This window comes from Tyto alba, unplaced genomic scaffold (genome assembly GCF_018691265.1).
Source record: "Tyto alba isolate M040663 unplaced genomic scaffold, T.alba_DEE_v4.0 Super-Scaffold_23, whole genome shotgun sequence".
NCBI classification, from domain to species: domain Eukaryota; kingdom Metazoa; phylum Chordata; class Aves; order Strigiformes; family Tytonidae; genus Tyto; species Tyto alba.
In genome coordinates this window covers 5676031-5696863 of record NW_024881297.1, presented here as the reverse complement: position 1 = coordinate 5696863, position 20833 = coordinate 5676031, and the positions used below count along the sequence as shown (strand labels likewise).

Here is a 20833-nt window from a genome sequence, read left to right as displayed (position 1 = left end):
AATCGTATTACTGCCAGTAAGGAGAAAGAGGACACTTGGTGTGAGGCAGAAAGGAAGAAGTGACTTCTCAGGGCATTGGGTACCTTCTCTGAATCTTCCTTTTTAGACGGCCCTTGCACTTTTTTGAGAGCACTGCAGAAGCATATGTTGGCTTTCAAATTCCCCTTGCTTTACGGATTGTCCCTGGGACATAGTGGGACGCTCATTACACGCAGTTCCGTGGCTTCCAAAGTTAAAAAATATCCCTAGCTCAAACCAGACATGAGATTTCTAAACACCAGCGCACTGTGACTGCACAAACCAAACCAAACCAGTACATGTAAGGAGTTACTCCTCATTAGTAAATAATGGCTGGCAAACTCTCAGACCTGACTTCTGAGATAGCAGTGCTTTTGCACTTCTCTATTATTTATTCTCCATTTCTTCCATGGAAGTGCTATAAATCACTAGCAAGTTTAGCATTGTTCAGAGACCCAAACTTTGGTAGTGTCCCAGAGATCTTACAGTTTAACCTCACAGGTTTTGGAAGAGTTGAGCTGATTTCCAAGGGAAGAGCGAACCCCCCTGAAGCTGTGTATGTAACTGCGTCGGTACCACGTGCAGCGGCGAAGCTATGTTCCTAGCCTTGACAGAAGGGCACAGTGCTTCCATGATGAATATCACAGAAATCGAGGCACCTACAGGCTCACCCTCAAAACAACGGTTCTGACAGCGAACCCTTTTAACTGCCAGTATCAGCGAGTGCCACTGAGACCACCCCTTCCTCCTACAGATGCAGTATTTCCAACCAGCAGGCACACTCTGCTTTTTGGCTTTGGTAAAAGAATCTGAAATATCACATTCAGTGGGCTATTTAAGTAATGGTCAGATTCCAGCTGCTTCTACAACCCTATAATAATGTCTTTGCATATGGCATTTATGGGACAGGACGGGAAGTGGAAAGAAGTAATTCACAAGTGGACTGGGACAGTGATGTAACTGAAAAAGGACATGCTGTGATAAATGTCCAGGCTACCTAACCCACCCAGCACACTTAGACTGAACGCCCAGGTGAACGGAGTGTGCAACCACTACTGCCAAATGTGGGTGCATTACACTGTTGTCCTACCCAACCTTGGTAGGAAAAAGAGGGAAAAGGACCCGGAACCAGTTAAAATAGATCAAGAACATTAAGAGTGAGATACTGACTTCCATTTACTCTTTCTTTCAATTCTCCATTAATGAGTGACAGCTCAATGACTTGTTGTGTCTGCGCTTTTTTGGCCAGGGACACTAATACACGTGACCTTGCTTTGAATCTCTCAGTGACGTACCACTCCCCGCTTGCAGCGAGACAGGACCTGAGGCAGTGCTAGCTTGCTGGGGCTCTAGTGGGAGGGAAGCGGGCTGTGGGCTTTACAGCTTCCCACAGCCATCCTAAAGCACAATGCAGACAGCAGGGAAGTTCCTTTAGGTCCCCTGCCAAACAGAGGAGGAGATGCTCCCCCCAGCTTTGCAGCAGAGAGCTCCCCTCGCTGCAGGTAATCCTCCATCTCTTTATGTTGCTCTCAGGGGACACTGAGGGGCAGATGACACGGAAGAATCTGCCCTCGTTCTGGTCTTCAGTGAGTGTTTTAACAGTGGATGAGATATCCCCTTATGCAATATTCCTGTCCCCATGAAACCCAGCAGGATGGTTTAACGCTCCTATCAGTATAAGCAGAGTCCAAGCTTGTAATTCCATCCTGCTCCCTCATGCATGGTAAAATTACTCCATAATTCAAATAATAATAAATATCAGGCTTACCACGCAGCAATTCATCCATGTACTACGCAAAACCAGAGCTCACCCTGAACTGAAAGGAATATCTATCTTTTTGGGATGGTTTAATCTTCATGACCTCTCTTTTCTGTAAGCTTTCTGCTGTGGCTGACCAACAAGAAACCAGCTAATCCCAGCTATCATGGTCATTTTGCTGATATGACTGCCTCAGAACTGGGAACTGTCCCAACATGACTGACTGAGGCAGCATTGCTGTTTCTATTAGGACGATGCACGCCCAGTAACTGTGCTATAGGTGTAGGCTTGGACAGCCGTGCTGCACTGAAATGACCCAGTGTACTTCAACACCCTCAGCTCTCACTATTCTGTGTAAGAGACTGTGAAACATGCAGACTACTGTCCTGATTTAGCAAGCGAACCAAGTTTTGGCAGGAAGAAAGCTGTGCTTCATTGAAACTAAGCAGCTCAAAATCCACAGGGGCGATTTTCTATCCATCTTACTGCAGTTCTGGAAACATATTAAATGTGAACTCAGCACTGTGCAGAAAATACTGCTGGCTACAAGCTCGCATTGCAATTCTTGGTTCACACAGCCAGAACACAGCAAACGCTCAGGGTTGTACCAGCTTTCAGCACAAGCCCAGGCATTATTAGAGTAAGATTTTTTTTCCCAAAGCTCCTCTGAACTACTACAGCAGAAGTGCAGGGTGATGTGCCGAAATGAGAGTCAGTGGACCTGCTATTCTCAAACACTTCAGGTACTTCTGGAGTTCTAACCACAAGCACTGACTATTATGAATATTTGTGGAGATTAAGACACCTAGCTTTAGGTGCCTGTTTTCTAGCTGAGTGTCCATGACGCCCCTCACATCAGTGCATGGAGAAGGATTTAAAGAGCTATTCACCTCACTCAACAGTAGGCTTTTAGTCGGCTAGTTTGCTGTCCATGCAACTGCCAAGACACTCTTGGAGTTGTACCTCTGTGACTTGCAACTTCAAAGGTTGGAACAATGTTCCTGAGTTAGATCATCAGCCCCCGTGATGATTCTGTAGCCTTCCTCTTCAGGGGCAGCCAGGTGAATATGTGGAAGAGGGGCTCTCCAGACTAATGCCAACTTTTGAAAATACACATCTTGGCACACAAACAGTAGTCTCGGCATCTGAAAGCAGTATCTTATTTTGCTGATTGCAGGGAGAAAATCATCCTTCATCAATTGATGAATATTCATCTCTAATGTGGGAAGTCCACACATAATGGACTTTGCATAGCAAACTCTGCTATCCGGTCAGCCATGGTTTGTTTTCTTTTTATATATCAATGTTTATTGCTAAGATATGGATGCATTAAAACATTGAACAGTAAGCAAGGGGATCTGTCAAAGTGAGAAAATGGTTTCATTTAAAATGAAATATTTTGGTTGAAGTAAATTGTGGTTGGTTAGTTTGGATTCTGACTACGTCCCCATCTGAAATTCTCCATGGGCACCTTTTCAGCTCAGTTTCTTAAATAACATTTTACAAACAGCAATGAGGGCTATGGAAAGAACCTGTGGTTTGGTTTGCAGTAGATATTTTGACACTGGCACTACTTCCAGAATGGAAATGTAGTTCTGCAGTTTTTCTTAATATGCTTTGTGGCCTGAGTCCTGCTCCAAATGTAGCAGATGGATGCTCCAGCCTGGTTGCACTGATTGGCCAAGTTTCATAGGGCAAATATACTTAATAACAGAATGAAGTCAGCATTTACTGATACGTTTTACTACTGCACTTCGTTCTCTGACAAAATCAATATTACTTTTAATTGAGGCAACAATTTAATGCGCTTCCAGTTTAGTTCTCGGTTAAACAAGGTACAAGTTAAACATCTATATTTCAAAAAGCAAATGGCGAGCTCCTTGAAAGAGACTCCACTAGCTCTGTTTTGGAAAGAAGGAAGAAATAGGACAGCCATGGTGCCACTCTTGACATTTTAATCTTTCCTACCAAAATGGCCAAATGAAAAGGTCAGATCTGAATCTCTTGCCAGAATAACGGGAAGTCCAGACTCAGTTTCACCCAATATGACCTCAGTCTATGCAACAGATTGCTGAGTATTGGAAACCAACTGCCATCACTTACTGGAGCAAAGCAGCTCCCCAACAGCTGAAGTGTGCCCTTGTATAGGAAAGACAAGGGACTGTGGGAGGCACAGGAGAAAAAAAAGTCTCCTCCACCAGATCTTTGTCAGAGTTGCATGGTCAAGAGGAGGCATATCAACAGCTGACTACCAGACAGTCCCACTTCAGTCTCTGGGACAATCACGGAGCGTGTCCTCTCGGGACACCTTTCTGGGCACGTGAGGGAGAAGAAAGCAAGTGGGAACAGTCCGCAGGATTTGCCAAGTGCAAATCATGTCTGACCTACCTGATTGCTTTTTGTGGCAAATTGACTGGACTTGCAGATGAGGGAGACCAGCGGATGACATTTACCTCAAATTTGGCCAGATTTTTCCCACCGTCTCTGACAAAATCACCATATCTAAGTTAGGAGATTACCATCTGGATGGCTGAAAAACTATTTAAATGATCAGGCTGATCAGAGGGTCGATGTTAATAGGACATATTCCACTTGGAGGCCCAGTAGTAAGCAGACAGCTGCAGGAAGCTGACACACCTCTTGGCGTCTGACCGGTATGAGCCAAAAGCTTGCATTTGCTTTCTATCAATACGCAGTCAAATCCGGAGGTCTTTTCTTTAGGCCAAATCCTCAGCAGACACAAACTACAGGGCTTCACCGATTTCAGTGTTATATGCACAGCTGAGATTCACCATCCTATAGTAGTCATGCTGAAAAGATTGGCAGTGTTTTTTTCCAGAACCCTTAAAATACTTATTCACTAAGTAAACTAGTATTACTTCACTGATCTAAGCTGCAATGATTTTCCTCATACAAGCTCTTGATCTAGGAAGTGCAAAAATTGTTAATAACAGTTACTAAATTTTACATCTCAGCTTTTCACCTGCCAGCAGAACAGATCCCAATCATGCCTGAAGAGAAACTTGGGGGAATGAAACACCTGAACTTGTCCCTGAATGTGACTCCATCTGGTGACAGCTGATGTGCACCCTGATCGGCTTTCTAAGTCTTCTATCGATAAAGGCAAACCAAGTCATTTAGAAGGCTAAAAAGGGTTAAAGAATATGTTGAGCCCTAATGTTGACGCAACAGCAGTAAAAAATGATTTGTGCAGAAGATGATCTAGTCTGCACTTGGTGCAGAAACACTCTATATCTTTTGCATTTTTAACCGAGATGACTAAATGTGGTGTTAATTTCTTATTTTTCTCCCTCCCCCTTTTTTCTGTCTTGGTTTGCCAAGCATAGCAGCTCAATGGCATAATCATCAAAGCAAGCGTGGAATAAAAGCTCACCTACCTTTTCTGTGTTTATAAAAACAAGGGAAACATTTCAGTATGATATACTGACAGGCTCCACATCTCAAAACACTGTTCAACTTCCTAAGTCACTTCTTTGGCATATCCATACAAAGTCTTCTGCCTTTCTGCACAGCATACAAATCATTTTGGTACAAATGTACAAATCAGGTTTTAGTCAGTCTGGAGGGCAGGTCTCTACACAAAACAGCTGCAGGGGCATGAAGAGCTACAAAACATGCAGACAAAGAATAACTGTCACTGCATGGAACAAATTCTGTGTACACACCGGTGTGATTGTGGAGTGACTCCGTCCTACCCAGTACGGTCACTCTAGATTTCCATCTGCAGAGCTGAGATAACTATTTGGACTGCTATAGATAATAGATAATCTGGTTTGGCTTTTTTTTTTTTTTTTTTTCTCCCTTTCCTTCCTGGCTCCCCCTTTCTATAAAGAAACAGGAAAAATGCGAAGAGGTCAAATAATGCTGCTCTAAAAGTAGGCACCAAACTCCAGCAGGTGTGTGCGTGTGCACGTGTGTGTGTCTACAGATGCACTTGCAGGCAGATATTCAAGGCAAAGATCAAACTGAAGCTATCTGAAATTCTGCCTGTGTATAAGACAAGCCAACTGTCTGTCTCCCCCTTAATAATACAAAAGTTCAATGCCTTACAATGGGGCAGGAGTGGACTTTCCAAGCTGATCACCCACCTATAGTTATTTTACCACGGTGCTATAGAAAGAGGGAGTCACAGTGGATGCTTCTCATTTGTTCTCGCCTGCGTCAGTGAGGATATCATCACCCTCCCTGGCTACAGCCAGTGCAGCTCTGGGCAGGTCTGCAGCTCCTTCTCCCTCCCTGCAGGGACCTAACAGCTCCTTGCTAGTACAGCTCCATCCCGATCCACCACAGTCTCTGGTTTGTGAGGCAACCTAGCCTCTTTATTCCTTAGCCCCGGGGAACACAGTAAGTTTCAATCTTAATTAAGTTTATTTAAATGGTGAGCAACTCCGGTGCCCTTGTCAGGGGCAGCCTCACCACCCTGCAGCAGCCCCTTTCAAAAGTGCTATTTAAAACCTCCACCAAAAACTTCCAGGTTTCCACTTTTTCAGGGCTTGCCATGTAATGCATGTACCTGGTAACTTCACAGTTATTTGTTCCCTCCACACAAGCATTCGGAAGTCTTGGGGAAGAGGAAACCACAAATACTCCCTCTGGGGGAAATGAAATAATTACATATTTGCATAACAAAGTGATATTAGCAAAATCTGTTCAGCATGTGAAGGCCAATCCCACACTTGTGCTTATTAGTTGCCTGGCTTTCAGGCTTTCCAGAATTCACTTACAAAAGCAATCTCCACTGCTGTGGCTCCTACATCGAGCTCTCCTTGCTCTCATCTGGTGAATACCCCCCTGCAGCTTCACCTCGGCTGGCTCACACCGGCCCTCTGCACCATCTGTTTGCCTGCCTCAGATGGGCTTCTGTGTATTCTGCTCTGGCAGGGCTCCTGCCACCAAGTCTTTGGATCAGTGGCACCAGCTTTGTGCCCGGCAGCACGGCTCCAAGCCCACGAAGTGACCCACCACCACTCTTACTAGACCCATAATCTCTGGCTAACGTGTGTCATCCTGCGCCCCCAGAAGCCATCACTCCAGAGAAACCTTATATTTTCTCAGTGCATTCAGGCTTGTGGCCCAGTCAGCAGAATCCTCCCCAGTCAGCTCCGAATGACACAGTTATCCTAAGCTGTATCATTCTCCTACATCCCTTATATACACAAATTCCCGTGTACAACACTGTGAAGTTCATAACTGGCACAGAAGAACACTTAACAGCACATCCACCAGCAGTGCTTGGAATCGCATTACACAAACTGCAACACGCAGAGCCAGCTCTCCCCTTTTATTGGGGAACAAAGCACCGCTTGCTTTCTTTGAATCTCCTTGCTCTTGGTATTAGAGATGTGTACAGAAAATAGCCTTTCACTAGGCAGAGTCACGGTGAGAAGCTTGCACCAAATCACTCCTGGGTACAGGCATTACTTACATTCATCGTGCTTGCTTTTTTACGTTCACTAGACTGGGTGTTTGCTCAGGTGGCCAGCATCAGCCTTCCTGCCGGAGGTGCCTTCGCAGCATAATTCCTTCTCTAGGGCCCAGAGATCACATGTTTCTCTCATCACAGAGAACTTCTGCTGTGGGATCTGTAATAACTCTGCTTGGAGTTGAGCTGAAATAAAACACGCCTCAAGCGAACAATAGCCAAATAACAAGAGTGATGTTTTTCCTTCTTGTAAAGAGCGCGTACTGCACACAGGGCTAATCTGCATGGCTTCAGTACATTCAGCACCTGTGTTTTTGTTTTCTTTGCAGTGGGAACAGTGGCTTGGCCTGCACTGCTTGTCCCTGCCTGCCTTGCAGAGAACTGCCCAAACGTTTTAGTCATTTTTAATCTGATTTCTTTTCTGTATGTGGGGAGTTGGAGTTAATGGAGGACTTTCCCCTACAACCTCTTTTGCTGATGGCCAAAACAAGAACCAACTCATGACCAAACTGTATGCTTCTTGGAGGTCTTCTCGTTCGTTACATGAGATAGGGGTCAGCTATTAAGGTGGTGCTGCCATTCCCCATTTCCTTCTTTCAGCTTTGAAGATGCAGCTAGATTGACAAGGCTGCTGCTGCAATCATGAACTTAGAATTCATGAAGGCCTGTTGTACCTCACTGTACAGCTACCAAATTCAAAAGTGGGGCTTAATTACCGCCATTGCTTGGGGTCCTCAGGCAGCTGGCCTTCTGCAAAACCACTTTTGGTCAGAGAATGCAAAGCTGCCAATGCCCCTCCATAAAATCACACTGAAGCACCAGAATTTCATTTCACATCTTATGAAAAGTTTCTAACTACATCAAAGTGTCCTGCTGTGAACAGTTAAAGAACAAAGAACTTCACATTTTGGTTTAAAATGACTTTTCTTTTCAAAGCATTGCATTTTGTAGTAAATAACTCCTCTTCCTGTGATTCTGCTTGTGGCTCAGGATGGAGCTGTTCACCACCAATCTCGTGTTACTTTTGAGCTTTACTCTCTTATCCAAAATAACAATAGCAACAGTTCCGAACATTGTTGCAAGACCAAAGATCCAAACTCCACAAAAAGAGAACACAACTATGAATTTGGGTGAGGAGGTAAAGAAATATTAACCAATCCAAAATCTATATATATAACCTGTAGGTTGTAACTCATGTACTCAGCTTAAACATGGTTGAAAAAAAAACAAACCACACAAAACCCCCCACTGGTATAAAATCTAGAGCTCTGGGGGATCCTTTGCAAGGATGCACTTTCCCATCGATGCCTGAAATCAGTTATATTACGGCACCGTGCAAACTCTGTACCTGCAGTAAATGTCAAGACCAGTGAACTATACCAGTCTCTTTTCAGAACAGAATAGAGAAATTTCCATTCACCTTACGTTTATAGCAGGCAATAATTTCAGGCTGGACAGTTTGCATTTGTTTCTTCTAAGAAGTCATAGAGCATAAGAACATATACAGGAAGCTTTCATGTGGTTATCAGTCCTTGGAAAGCTTCTCTCTTGATCACCATATGTTTTGCATGTCCACTTCACTGAGTGTCTACCCAGGGCTGAACAGTGACAAGATGGTGGGGAAAACCACCACTGACAGTTTAGGGAAATGAAGTGTAACAGCACTTAGTTGCTTTTAGGCACTATCCTGTTTGTCTAAGAAAATTAACCTTTTCTTTAAAATGCAAGCCAGATTAACAGAAGTGTTTTGGGGACAGATTTTACTTACAGCAGAGGCCAAAGTTTCTTCCAGAAAGGATTAGCAAAGGACTATAACATGTAACTCAGGAGCTTTCATTTATGATAATGCTCTGGGGTCCTAGAACACCAAGAGATTAGTTCATAGGCAAGGATACGTAGGAAGGAATCAACTGAGTTTACTGAGCAGCCACTAATTCTGTGAATTACTCGATGAATACTATTCCTTTATTGCAGATATTACAGTTTACCTTTTGCCCCAAATGAGGTTTATCACCTGAGTCAGAAATAGCATGAAATTCCAATTCCATAGGATGTCAGCATTGGCTGCAAAAGATGAGGCTTCTTACATCTTTACAGCCTTCCAGTTACCTACCCTTAGAGATATACAGTACACTGGTGCACTCACTGACTGAAAACATGTAAAGTCCACTTAGATCCAAATTTCCTTCCATTTTCTTGCAGATGTAAACATAGGATCCTCCTAGACTTCCTGCCGTTCTTTTGAATCAAGAGCATTGATTAGTAAGATGAAAACAAAGGAAGCTGAATTTGTGGAAATAACTTCTACAGTTGAAAATTTACTTCTATTAAGTCTTATTTCAGGTTATTTATTTATTATGATTCTGAGATAATGTTCTCCAAATTAGGGACCACTTTCCAACTTAGGTTTTTTAACATTACTTTAAAATCCAATTAGATTGAGAAAGAAAAATTACAATTCATTTATCAAGAGGAATGAAAAATGTAGTTCATACCCTTTCCACCTATTGTCCCTTCTACCAGCCTTCATGATGAGGATTTCTCCCTCTCCAGTGCTCAAGAGAGGCAAAACCTAATGTCTTCAAAATGGCTCAGGAGTTCTGATTTTCTTCTTGAAAAAATTATATCCCAAATGCTAACGTATACTATAGAGGCAAATTGGCTTTAATGCTACGAAAATATTTGTGAGTTAGTATCTAGCCCTTCCCTTGAGCTGCCCCAAGACACGGGGGCAGTAAAGCAAAGCTGAGTCAATGCCAGAAGCCTAGTTTTCAGGTGAGATGCAAGGAATGATGGAAATCTTTGTTTGGTACTGTTACATGAGGGAAACACCTGGAAGCACCAAGGTCAGGAGAAGCCTGCCCTAATGGCACAAGGTCTTCACTCTGGAGACGTACGTTTCCAGTGCACAGCTCTCTGCAAAATCAGAGTTACTGCAGCCTTGGCCTTTTTTTCTCTCCATTAATAGCTCTGAGAAGAAGCATTGCCATTTTTTGCCTGTTTGCTCTGGGCAGGCTTTTCACTTGGTATTCCCCCCACTTTGAAGTGAAGGGCTCTAGTAGGGGCTGGCAAAGCCCCCCTGCTGGCACTTGCTCCATCCGCATGGGGGGGCTCTGCCGACCCAGCAATGGAGCAGTGGCAGGAGCTCGGTGAGATGAGGCCTGGCACCTCCCTGAGTGCTTCCTTCGCAGCCTGGCTGCAGTTCAGGGATGAGTAAATGAACCTCCAGGTTGCCTATCTGCTGCAAAAATGTTAGGGTGCTAGAGGATGAAGTGCTCTATATAAAAGCAAGACGTTACAGTGAAAGATTTTATTATATTTTGGAAATGGTAGAACTTCATAACATCGAAAGTTTTATGGGAAAGAAAAGAAGACTTCTAAGTCTCTCCCAAATTACTGCAGCTTTGAAGTAACAACTTTCACTTTGTAATTGTTGGAACACTCCCTCTCCTTGCAGTAAAGGGATCTTTAATGCGCCAACTGCTAAGACCGAGGCTCTCAGCCTTTTCCAACGGGAACATGCTTGTGATGAGGCTGGCAGATAAACCCCACCCTATGGTAAGCCTAGCAGCGCTGCTACCATCTTTTTTCTTGTCCGAGTTGCCTCACTTGTCCTTTTCACAAATTCACAGTACCAAAGACAGAAAAGATCATTAAAATCATCCAGTCCTTAAAAGAATAAGGTCCAGGGAATTTTATCCAGACACTCTCTTGCCTCTGTTTCCTCTGCCTTCTCCTCCACATCCTTTTACTTTTCTCTGTAATTATTGCTTTTTTTTCCTGCTAGTTCTTTCTGCTGCTTAGCTTTGTGCTGTCTTCCAGTTCTCCAGTAAGCAGTCAGCTACGTTGGTGGTTATACCAGCTGGGTCATGTAAGTACGGGCAACTTCCCCAAGTGCCCTGGGAATGGAATAGAGTCCCTTGGGCCATTGTGTTGCTGCCTGAACTTCTGGCAAGTTGGTACTAGAACAGCAGCAAGAGCAGGAATGGATGAAAAGTGGCCTTCAAGGAACCACTAATACCACGAAAATGCTGCAGATTTCTTTACGTTTACCAGTCTATTTGGTACAACTTCTCTCTGCTACCCTGTGAATGGCTTCGTCCATATTACACAGTGTTAGCTGCTCAACAGAGCTCCAGGACTACCTGAAAAAGTTTCCCAGGAAGAATTTAAAACAACCTGGGGAACTATGGGACAGTAGTTTCTTTACTTCAGGAAAGAATGCAGCACCTCAGTTCCAGCCACCCTGCTGCCTTAGGAGTAGTGGGAAAAGTTGGGTCCAAACCTCCTGTCTTCCCTTTAGGTGCTTTTGCTATTCACATACCCCACGGGCTTCATGAAGGTCAAATAGGGGCCCAGATAGATGGATTCTACAGCCAATACAGGGTCTTCCTTCCATTTTATTTCCCTCAAGGAGTGAGTCACAAGCTAACTCTAGACCAGCATAAAAATCCTCCCCTTCCTACCCTCGAATACAAGGTAAAGATGTGTCAACTGTTCCTTTTTCTTCCAGATGACCTTAAAAGAGTTAATCAAACCACTGGGAGAAAAGCCACACAGGTGGATCTTAGGTCCCTCTTCTAATGAAATGGTCATAGATAACAACATGGAGATAGAGATCTGTTTCAATGGGTGTCCGTGTTGTGCTGTCTCCTGGGTAGGCCTGAAACACAGAATATTACAGATACCTGGTCAGGAGAGAGAAAAGACATGGTTTTTAATGTCATGAATTTTCTTCTTTTTCTCTTGGAACATAAAGTTTGACAAATGCAACTAGCTCTGAAGGTAGAGATTTCTCAGTCAAAACTAATGTCCTGGCACAGGGCAGTTTGTTTCTCCTGCAATGCTTTTAGCAGATGTAAAGACCGTGATAGAGTTCTTTTTGCTAAATACAACTAGGAACAAGTGGACCGTCAACTGATCAAAGAGGAGGCCTGCCTGCAAAAATCAGTCTGCTGGTACTAAGTCTGTTCAAGCTGAACACCATGACAGAGAATTTGTGCTGATTTCAGTTTGGGCCATAGCAAGCACTTCTCAAAAGCTTGTTCTCCATCAGTGAGTGTTACACAAAAGCCAAAGCCAGATGGATCTCATGGGGACTCACAGGCCGGTGCCCCACAACCTGCGTGGGGACACAATGTACACACACAAACACTTCTTAGTGTGGCTCTTGGCAAGCAAGGATCTTTCACATAGACACTAAAGAGCTGGTTATTTGTTACAGATGTTGTGCAGCTGCAGGAAGTTGGATCAGTGGCCCACTTTCAATGCAACCAAACACATTTTTAGGTATGCATTTTTGAATTTCTAACAAACCAATGCACTTATTTTGAAATGCATATAATTTGATATTTTGTACTGTTACTATTCATATGCAACCATCTTTCATGGCAAGCACATCAAAGAAACCATCATCCTAGATCAGTTCTGTAGAAACCCAAACAAATTATTGCCCAGCTTAGTTCATGTTGGTTTTGAGAGTAACCAAAGCCTGGGTGTGTTTGTCACATCCAATCTATGGTCCAAGGACTTCAGTTGTAAAGTTTAAAAAAGTGCGGTTAGCACCAGAGGAACACAGGCAGTTTCTTATAGAAGGAAGCTGTCTATAATATTATTATTACTCACTCAGCTCCCAACATGAAAGATGAAATACCCACGGCAATTTAATCAGCTTTCAACTAGGCCTGAAAATGGGATGTCCGGGTACAACTCGAGCATTTGCCTTGTTCAGATTCAACTGCTATGTAAATAAATGGTAGAGACCAATCAACGTCAGCAACAGTAGGATCAGAGCTGTTTTTAGGTGAAAGCAAAGCATACGTTTGTGCTGTCAATCACATATGACAGACACAGTCCACAACGTTCCTCCAGTTTATAGCACCACTGAGACACAAGTATTTTCCTTTCTTTTATGCAATTGTAAATCCTTCTGAACAATTTACTGCATGCTGGAGAAACAGTTTTCCACAAGAAGATGCATCTAGTGTCAAATTTTTCTTTTGTGAGGGACAGGGTTTAAAATCCAACTTTGACCCTGATGCCACTGATAATTGCAAGCTGCTACGAGAACTCAATGATCTTAATGGGACCGCTTTCCTTAGGACTTCTTAAATCTTTTGTATTAAGGAGGAAGAATAAGGACTGTGTGCAGTTGGGAAAGGAGCTCTGCCAGTTTCGGTTCACCACTGCAAAAGTGCTGGGGTAGAGGATGGCCCACATTTGGGATGCAGGAACCGATTGTTCTTTCTGGATTTGCTGGTGTTCAGCAGGCCCTGCCAGGATTTGGGATACTACAGTTGCTGTGAGTTGCAGCTTTTGTTTCAAAGTAGCCTAATATTTACTTAATTTACTTAATTTTAATAGCTGCAGGCATGTTTCATAATAGAGATTTGATTTTTCAGAGGAGATGGGTACAGGGACCACCAGCCCCACAATGTGTCACCAATATTTTTGCAATTTTTCCTTTTAGCTAGAGGCACAAGTGTCATCCTCCGAGTAAAACACAGTGTGTCTTTCCATACCAGATGTACCTGCTTATACACTCCCATGCTTCAGTCCTCACATCTTCCCGTCAGTCCCCACCTTCCTCCTCAGCCTATTCCCTCTCCCATGCTTCCCCTTCCTTAGCTCTTCTCGGCAACTCAATTAATAGGATGTATGTAGCCTTAGCCTGCAGCCTATCCTGGCAGCGATGGCAACAGTTTCTTGTTCTGGATGGAATGAAAAAGGGCAGGGAAAGGGGCAGGGTATAAGGGAAACCCTGCTTTGGAAATCTTGCAGTTTTATCAGTCAGTTCAACTTCTGATTTTCATCGTCACAGGGGAAAGGTCTAGACACACTCAGTCATAAACAAGGTTGGCTAAGTTTATCCTGACAGGGACCACAGCAGCTGTGTTAACAAGGGGAACAGCATGTCTGAATATGCTTGAAATATTAGGTGTATATTGGTAAAAACACTATTTGCAATCACACTCAACAGTTCAGCAGTCAATCTCCATTGCATAAAGACAGTTTAGAATAGTGAGGGTAGGGAAAAAAAAAAGACATTTACCTTGGGATCCACATTTATTATTTTCCTATCGCTTTTGTTCTTGAAGAGGAGTCCACAGGCATTTTCTGCAATCACTTGGTAATTTGGGCTGGAATTTGAAGTGCTGACATTTCTATCCCAGTTGTAAAAGCTGTGAAAATGTGAAACAGAAATGCTGTACTTTTAATGGATGTTATTCTCCCAGCTTAAAGGGCAGATTCTGACCTCCTTATTCGTGCTGAGTAGTTCCTGATCCCACAGCAGCCCCCCTGAAAGCCAGACAGACTCACTGAGGAACAGGAGTCTACTAAATATTAGAAACACTGTCCAAACGTGGCCCTACATATCTGATCTCTGGCAAACCAAAACTGAGGCCCCAAGCTGACTCCTCATCCATTCAGTACTAGTGTTACTAAAAGACTCAGAGCCCGGGCTATAACTAGCGGGAAACGGTAGTGCTTGAGAGCTACTACTGTGATGGGAACAGCTCTGGAGACCACCTGAAAGTGCTTCCTGGACCACCACAGATCTGCAAACCAGATGTGGGAATTGATGGTTTCCCCTTAGGATCTCACTGGAACTCTCTTGCTGCCTTACTGTCTTCCTTTCTCTTGTTTTTAATATAATTCTGGCAGTCAGGACTTTTTGGAAGTCTCCTCATGGGCCAGATACAGCGGGAGGGGCTAAACTCCAGCCCCCAAAGGAAAATCCCAGCTCCCTGAAGAGCTGTAGGTGTCAGCCTGGGATTAGTTCTGGAGCAAGCCCTTCGATCAGGCTGACTGTGCTTGCTAGTTTCTAAAATGTCCGGAGATGAACAAAAGTCAGAAAGAATCAGTCTGATACATCAAATGCAAAATGGACATGGGAGGGTTTCAACAGTTTATCAGTCTTTCTCCCAGGTCAGTGGTGCTGGAATTCTTTGAGCCTTCTCATGCTTTTGTTTTTTTGCCTTCTCAAACTTTTTATCACCTAACCTCAGCCCTTTTGGGTTTTGTACTTGCCACACAGCCAACTAACAGGCTGTTATTTGCATGCTCATTGTTAGTATTTGCTCAGAAACCTTTACAGCTCAGATGTATCTACAAATTGCTCAATGCGATCGCACTGCTAGGTGCACCTCGCTGGTTGGAGCACTGAAGTAGCACACTGCATTTCTGCTGCTGATGAGATGGGCGTATCTTTTGCAAAAGACAGAGGAGACAGCAGGAAGTTAGGAAATCATTTTGTGTAAAAGGAGGACTCAAGAAATTTAGAAAATACCTTTTAATTTTCCCACCTTCTGCAAAGATACTTCATTCCAAATAGATACACGGTTGTGCTTTTTAGTGCCTTGATTTCTTCCTCGCTTCGAAAGAGTACAAAACAGTAGGCCTCACTGTTATGTATGCTAAACCTGTTTGCATCCTTAACACCTCTGGTAGGAATGCAGCAATGTATAATCACTTGGAGATAAGTTTACAACGCCCTTACAGAATTCCTCTTGGCATCACTGAAGTCAGTGGGTGATTTGCCACTGAAGTCGATAGCCTTGGATTACAGCCAGATAATGTAAAGTGGTGTGCTCAGCACAAAGTTATGTCCTTGAGCAAGCAAGTTAGTGCAAGTAGAAGTTGCCCTCTGGAACTCTGTGCAGGCTAACACTTAGATGCCTGCAGAAAATGAGTGAAAGGTGGGTGGACACTATTCATTCGGCTTAGTAGTAACAACTGCTTTGCTTTGATATGATAATTGGTCACATTAATTTCTCATCTATAGAATTATTTAATGCTACTGAGTACCCATGTTAAGTGGTAAACCGAAGATTTTTTCATTTGCTGCTTACATCTAAGAATAAGAATATGCACAAACTTATATACAAATTAAATACAGAGGTTCTTTTAACTTCCTACTCAGTTACCTTATTTCATCCATACAGCTTTTCCCTGTCCTCCAGGACACAACTTGGTTAATGAGTCCAATTGCACAAATGGAGATTGTTTCTGCTGGAGAACCACTACCAGATTAGGAAGGAATTGCTCTACATTATGGGGAGTGGGGGGAAACGTCTCTCTGCAAAGACTTCCCCGCATTCATTAAAAAGAAATTAAACATCTGAAGGTGGAAATAGTCAATTAACTGTCGGATAATAACTTCCTGCATTTTGCTAAGCTTCCAACCCAACTCTTACCGTACTTCCCCATTTAAGTCAGTGAAGACAAGATCAGAGCTCAGATGGGCTTTCCACTGGGAAATCAGTGTCTAGCGCGAACGGTTTTGTTACGGACTCTCTCACTCCATGACCAATTAGTTTCTGTCATGTGCTTAGATGTGAAACATAAACCCCAAGTCCACCAGCAAAATAGAAGTGAATCTCTCTGAACCCTGGTACTGAGGGCTAAGAGAACTGGGCAGCGCCCCGTGCAACTCTCCAGCTGCCTTTCCCACATATGAGCTCCGAGCTTCTTGACATTCCCATGTTCTCTAAAACAAAGAACAGCAGACAGCGAGACGGCAGCTGCTTTGAGGAAGCCTAGATGTCTGGCCACAGAAGGAAATTTCTCCTGCATACCTTTATTCATGTTCTTCACTGAAAACTGTTGACATCAAGAGATTCAAGGAAGCCTCACACCTACCTTCAGCAGGTAGGATGAGAAGGGCTGCTGCAGCTAGAGGACAGGGTTACTGGGACAACAAAGTAATATGTGCTAGCAAGAAATACACCTAATGCTCCTAATACTGCCTAAATAGGCAGGAGGTCAGAAGAACATTTTGACCAGAGGAGCAAGGGGTTGGAGAAGGGTTCTCTGGAGCAGCCTCTCCCCTTCCAGTTACTGTTAAGGTGAAGCTTGCTCACTGTAATCAATGCATTCTACCACAAGGCTGCTGCAAGAACAGGGGGCTGGAAATCAGGACCTAGGAAATCCCATCTCATCTGTGTTTCTTTCTCTAGAATAAATACTAAAATGAATTTACTGCTGAAGTGCTATCTAGGAGTTACTATAATCCAAATCTATTCAAACTATTTTTTCTTAGCAGAATTCCATGTGCCCTTAAATATTGAAATTATCCTGAGATGAAAATATGCAATCAGATGAACATGACCAAATGCCAAAGAAAAAAAATTCAGTATACCTTTTTTATATTATTATTTTGTTTGATTACCATGTGTTTTGGAACAAATGTAACAGTTTTCAGCACAGCACTTAATTATGTGGACTATGAGAGACTTAGAAGTGCCCACAGTCCAGCTGCAAGAAGAATGCATCTTGTGGCTGAGGGTTTTTAAATTTTTTTGTTAATTTTTTTTTTTTTTTTTTTTTTAGACAATGACTTGCCGCTGCAGTGGTATATAACAAGTAGCATACTGTGTTTGGGAACACAGACTAAAATATTTGAGGCGGGTTTTTTTCATTCATCAGCTAATTCTGGTCTGAGCAGATTTTCATTCTGCAGGCAGGCAGATGCCCTCCCAGAACACAGGAGCCTGAATACAGGTTTTTGTATGCTTAAAGTTATCCTTCGGGTACCAAGATGGCAGCACATCAAACCACATGGTGCTTATAGAATGTCTTTCATCCAGAAATCTCTGGGTCCTTTTGTAAACACGCATTAAACCACTTGACATTCTTGTGAGATGTAAGGCAGGCTTTATTATAGCTCATCAGTGGCTGGGGGAGCCAGGGCACAAAAAGCATTTGGAGGTTTTTTCCCTAGGATATGTGGGCCGATGGCAGAGCAGCAAAGAGTCCCCATTGCCAGCTCCAGCCAAGAGATGGGGTGTTTTGGTTGGAGTCCTGTGGCTGCTCACACTCAGGGAGCTGGACAACAGTTTTCCTACAGGCAAATCCTTTGCACAGTTACAGACTGGATTTTGGTGCCTCAGTGTGCAATTGTCTCCCTTTTTCCCTTACCCTGCAGTGGGAAATGAACTGTGATGGAAGAACTTCTTACATAGCTTATTCCAGGGGCTGAAATGTCACGGTGCATCAGGCCTGAACAGACTGGAGAGCACTTCAGACACTGAACAAACTGAGGGTTGCCAATCACCACCTGACCAAAAGAAAAGAAGGTGTGCATCTGCAGGGTAAGAGCTTTGTTGTCCCAACTTACTATTTAGTATTTAAATCAGCAAAAACAGGGAGACAGAACATAGCGTAAGGGTGTTTATGTCTGTGTTGGCCCCACCTTTGATCCCATGGGGGTAGATTATACTACCCTATTCTTTCTTCCCCTCAGGATAAGGATTGGTTCCTTGATTCAGTTCTCTACTTTTCTTTTCCCACCCACACATACACAAAGATAAAACCATTCCCTATAGCAGACTGGGACTTCAGTCAAAAACTAATTATAAACAATGATGGCTCAACAGCTTTTTTCAGTTTGTGGTTCTATGAATTTGCGATGCAAACTATCTGGCTTCAGACCCCCTCCTGCTAATTTACAGACCAGCTCGCCTTAGTCGGGCAGCAGCAGAAGGGTGCGGACAAGGGAGATAGGGGTATGCAGGACAACAAAGGAGCCTAGAACCAGGAACAGAAAGCAGCAGCAGCTACTTTACCCAGGTGTTCTCTTTCTTTCTAGCTGCTGGTAGGAGTGTTCCAGGAATCATTCTAATGGGGGGAAACTGGCATTCTGTGTGCACTTGTCAAATATGACAAAGTAGCAACATACTCAGATGGGATTTAGCCTGTCAGTCCTTCCACAGCTTTGTGGTGCAAACGAGGTCAATGCCTTGGTGGGACATGACACGATGTAATACAGCACATATGCCTGACTCCATGCCAACCGTGATTTCATAATAAGATGTGTGTCACAGACCTCTGGTTAAACAGAACAAGCTACTTTTTCCACCTAAGACATTTAAAGATTCTGACTTTTGCTTTTCTTTTTCATCTTGAAGCAGCTTTGACTGAAATAACTGTATTTATCAAATAATTGCCAGGGTAGGGTGAGATACGTTACATACTTTGGCAAAACCAAGGCAGTTTGATTTGTCCATAGCTCCTGTGCACATTAGCTACTCTGGCGATTTTTTCCTGCTTACCTGGACTATATTATCACTACTGAATTAAAATCCTGTAGCATTTAGCTACACTCACATGGCTGATTATCTTGCAAACTGGTTGTAAATCAGGAGTAACTCCAATGAACTCTTGTATAAAATTGGTAGAAATGAGCATCTGGCCCATAGGACCAATTCATGCCTTGATTTCCTAGAGGCAGTGGAAAAGCACAGCACTGCCTGATGCCTATTCAGTTACAAAGCAGGAGTCACCACAGTAGACACTGAGTGCCTGACATATCCTCTTTATACTACTGGCACTGGCAGTAATGGGGATCTCTGCCTGTAATCTGTGGCCAAGCTTTCCTGCTCAGAACTGGCACGCTGAGAGGATGTTTAGCACTACAGCCAGCAATAATCTTTAAGACTGTTTTGGCCCTGCCTTTGCCATTTAACTAATGTGCAGTTCACTGTGTCTCCTTACCGACCTTGAGGAGCAGCCCTGGGGTCAACAATCACATTTCATCGCTGCAAGGCAGTTTTAGGGATGAGCAGGGTGCCAGGTAGCACTGGACGCTGTGTCTGAACCTTGCAGAGCTGCAGCTTCTCCCTCTTGCTCACATCTGGACAGCTCCTGCAGCAGCACTCTGCGGCCACCTTCTCTCTGCGGTTCCTGAATGCAGCCTCTACTTTGCATCTCTCCCAAGCAATGGTAGAAACCCTGAAGTTCGGCAACAGAGAGCAGTGACAAAGCTGCCAATGGTTGCAGGAGGGCTGATGCTCACCCAGTACTTTTAAGAAGCACAGGACAAGAACTAACACATCACTACTAGTCATTGGGACCACCACTACTCCATGGCAATGAATGAAAATACCTCCCTGACCTGCTGACTTCCCTGGTTTTTAATGGCTTTAAAAACAAGTAATTTTCTCATTTTCTCCTTTTCCCTTAACTTTTTTTTTTTTTAAACTTAGATGACACTAGGCATGAAGAGCTCTGGAAAGGAGCATATCCATGCTGATTCCTGTTCGCTTGTGATTCCATAGCAAAAGGGTGATGAACTCAACGCCCCATGGGAAGGCTGAGATCCTGACCTCACACTACAAAACCAGTGCTGTGAGGATGCGCAGGCAGCCAAGCCCTCTGCACAGGAGACCCTGCCACAAGAAACGATGAGGAATGTTATGCACAGAGAGTGCCAGGGAAGGGTCCAGTGGGGCACAGAGCCTGGCTTTACTCTTGCTTTCAATCAATATTGCCAGTGGCGTGCTGGAGCAACTCTGAGATCAAAGGGCTCACACAGCTTCTCTCGGCACTGTAACCCTTTCAGCCTACCCACTTCTCCTGAAAACTCCCCAAACCACATGGCTGCTCCACCTCCTGCCCAGGATCTGCCTCTAAGATTGCCCATTTCCTCTCACATCAAGGAGGAAAAAGGAATATGATATGCAAAAGTGATGAGCACCTGCAGCTTCCATTGACCTGATGTGAAACTGTATGCCTGCTCAGCAGGCCTCTAAGTCAGCTCTGTCGAGCTTGCGGGCATTCGGTGAAGGGCAATGCACTGAAAGGAAATGAAGATACATGAAAGGTGGCTAATG

At 43.8% G+C, this 20833-nt stretch overlaps 1 protein-coding gene across 1 annotated transcript in view; it reads right to left on the bottom strand.

Moving 5' to 3' along the window:
* Window positions 1-10399: 10399 nt before the first annotated feature.
* CFAP299 (cilia and flagella associated protein 299) overlaps window positions 10400-20833 on the bottom strand; it is a 223713-nt gene continuing 213279 nt past the window's right edge. Inside the window, 2 exon segments of the mRNA XM_032997972.2 lie at window positions 10400-11883; window positions 14272-14401. Of these exon segments, the coding sequence (XP_032853863.2) occupies window positions 11788-11883; window positions 14272-14401 (226 nt within the window). The 3' untranslated portion in view covers window positions 10400-11787.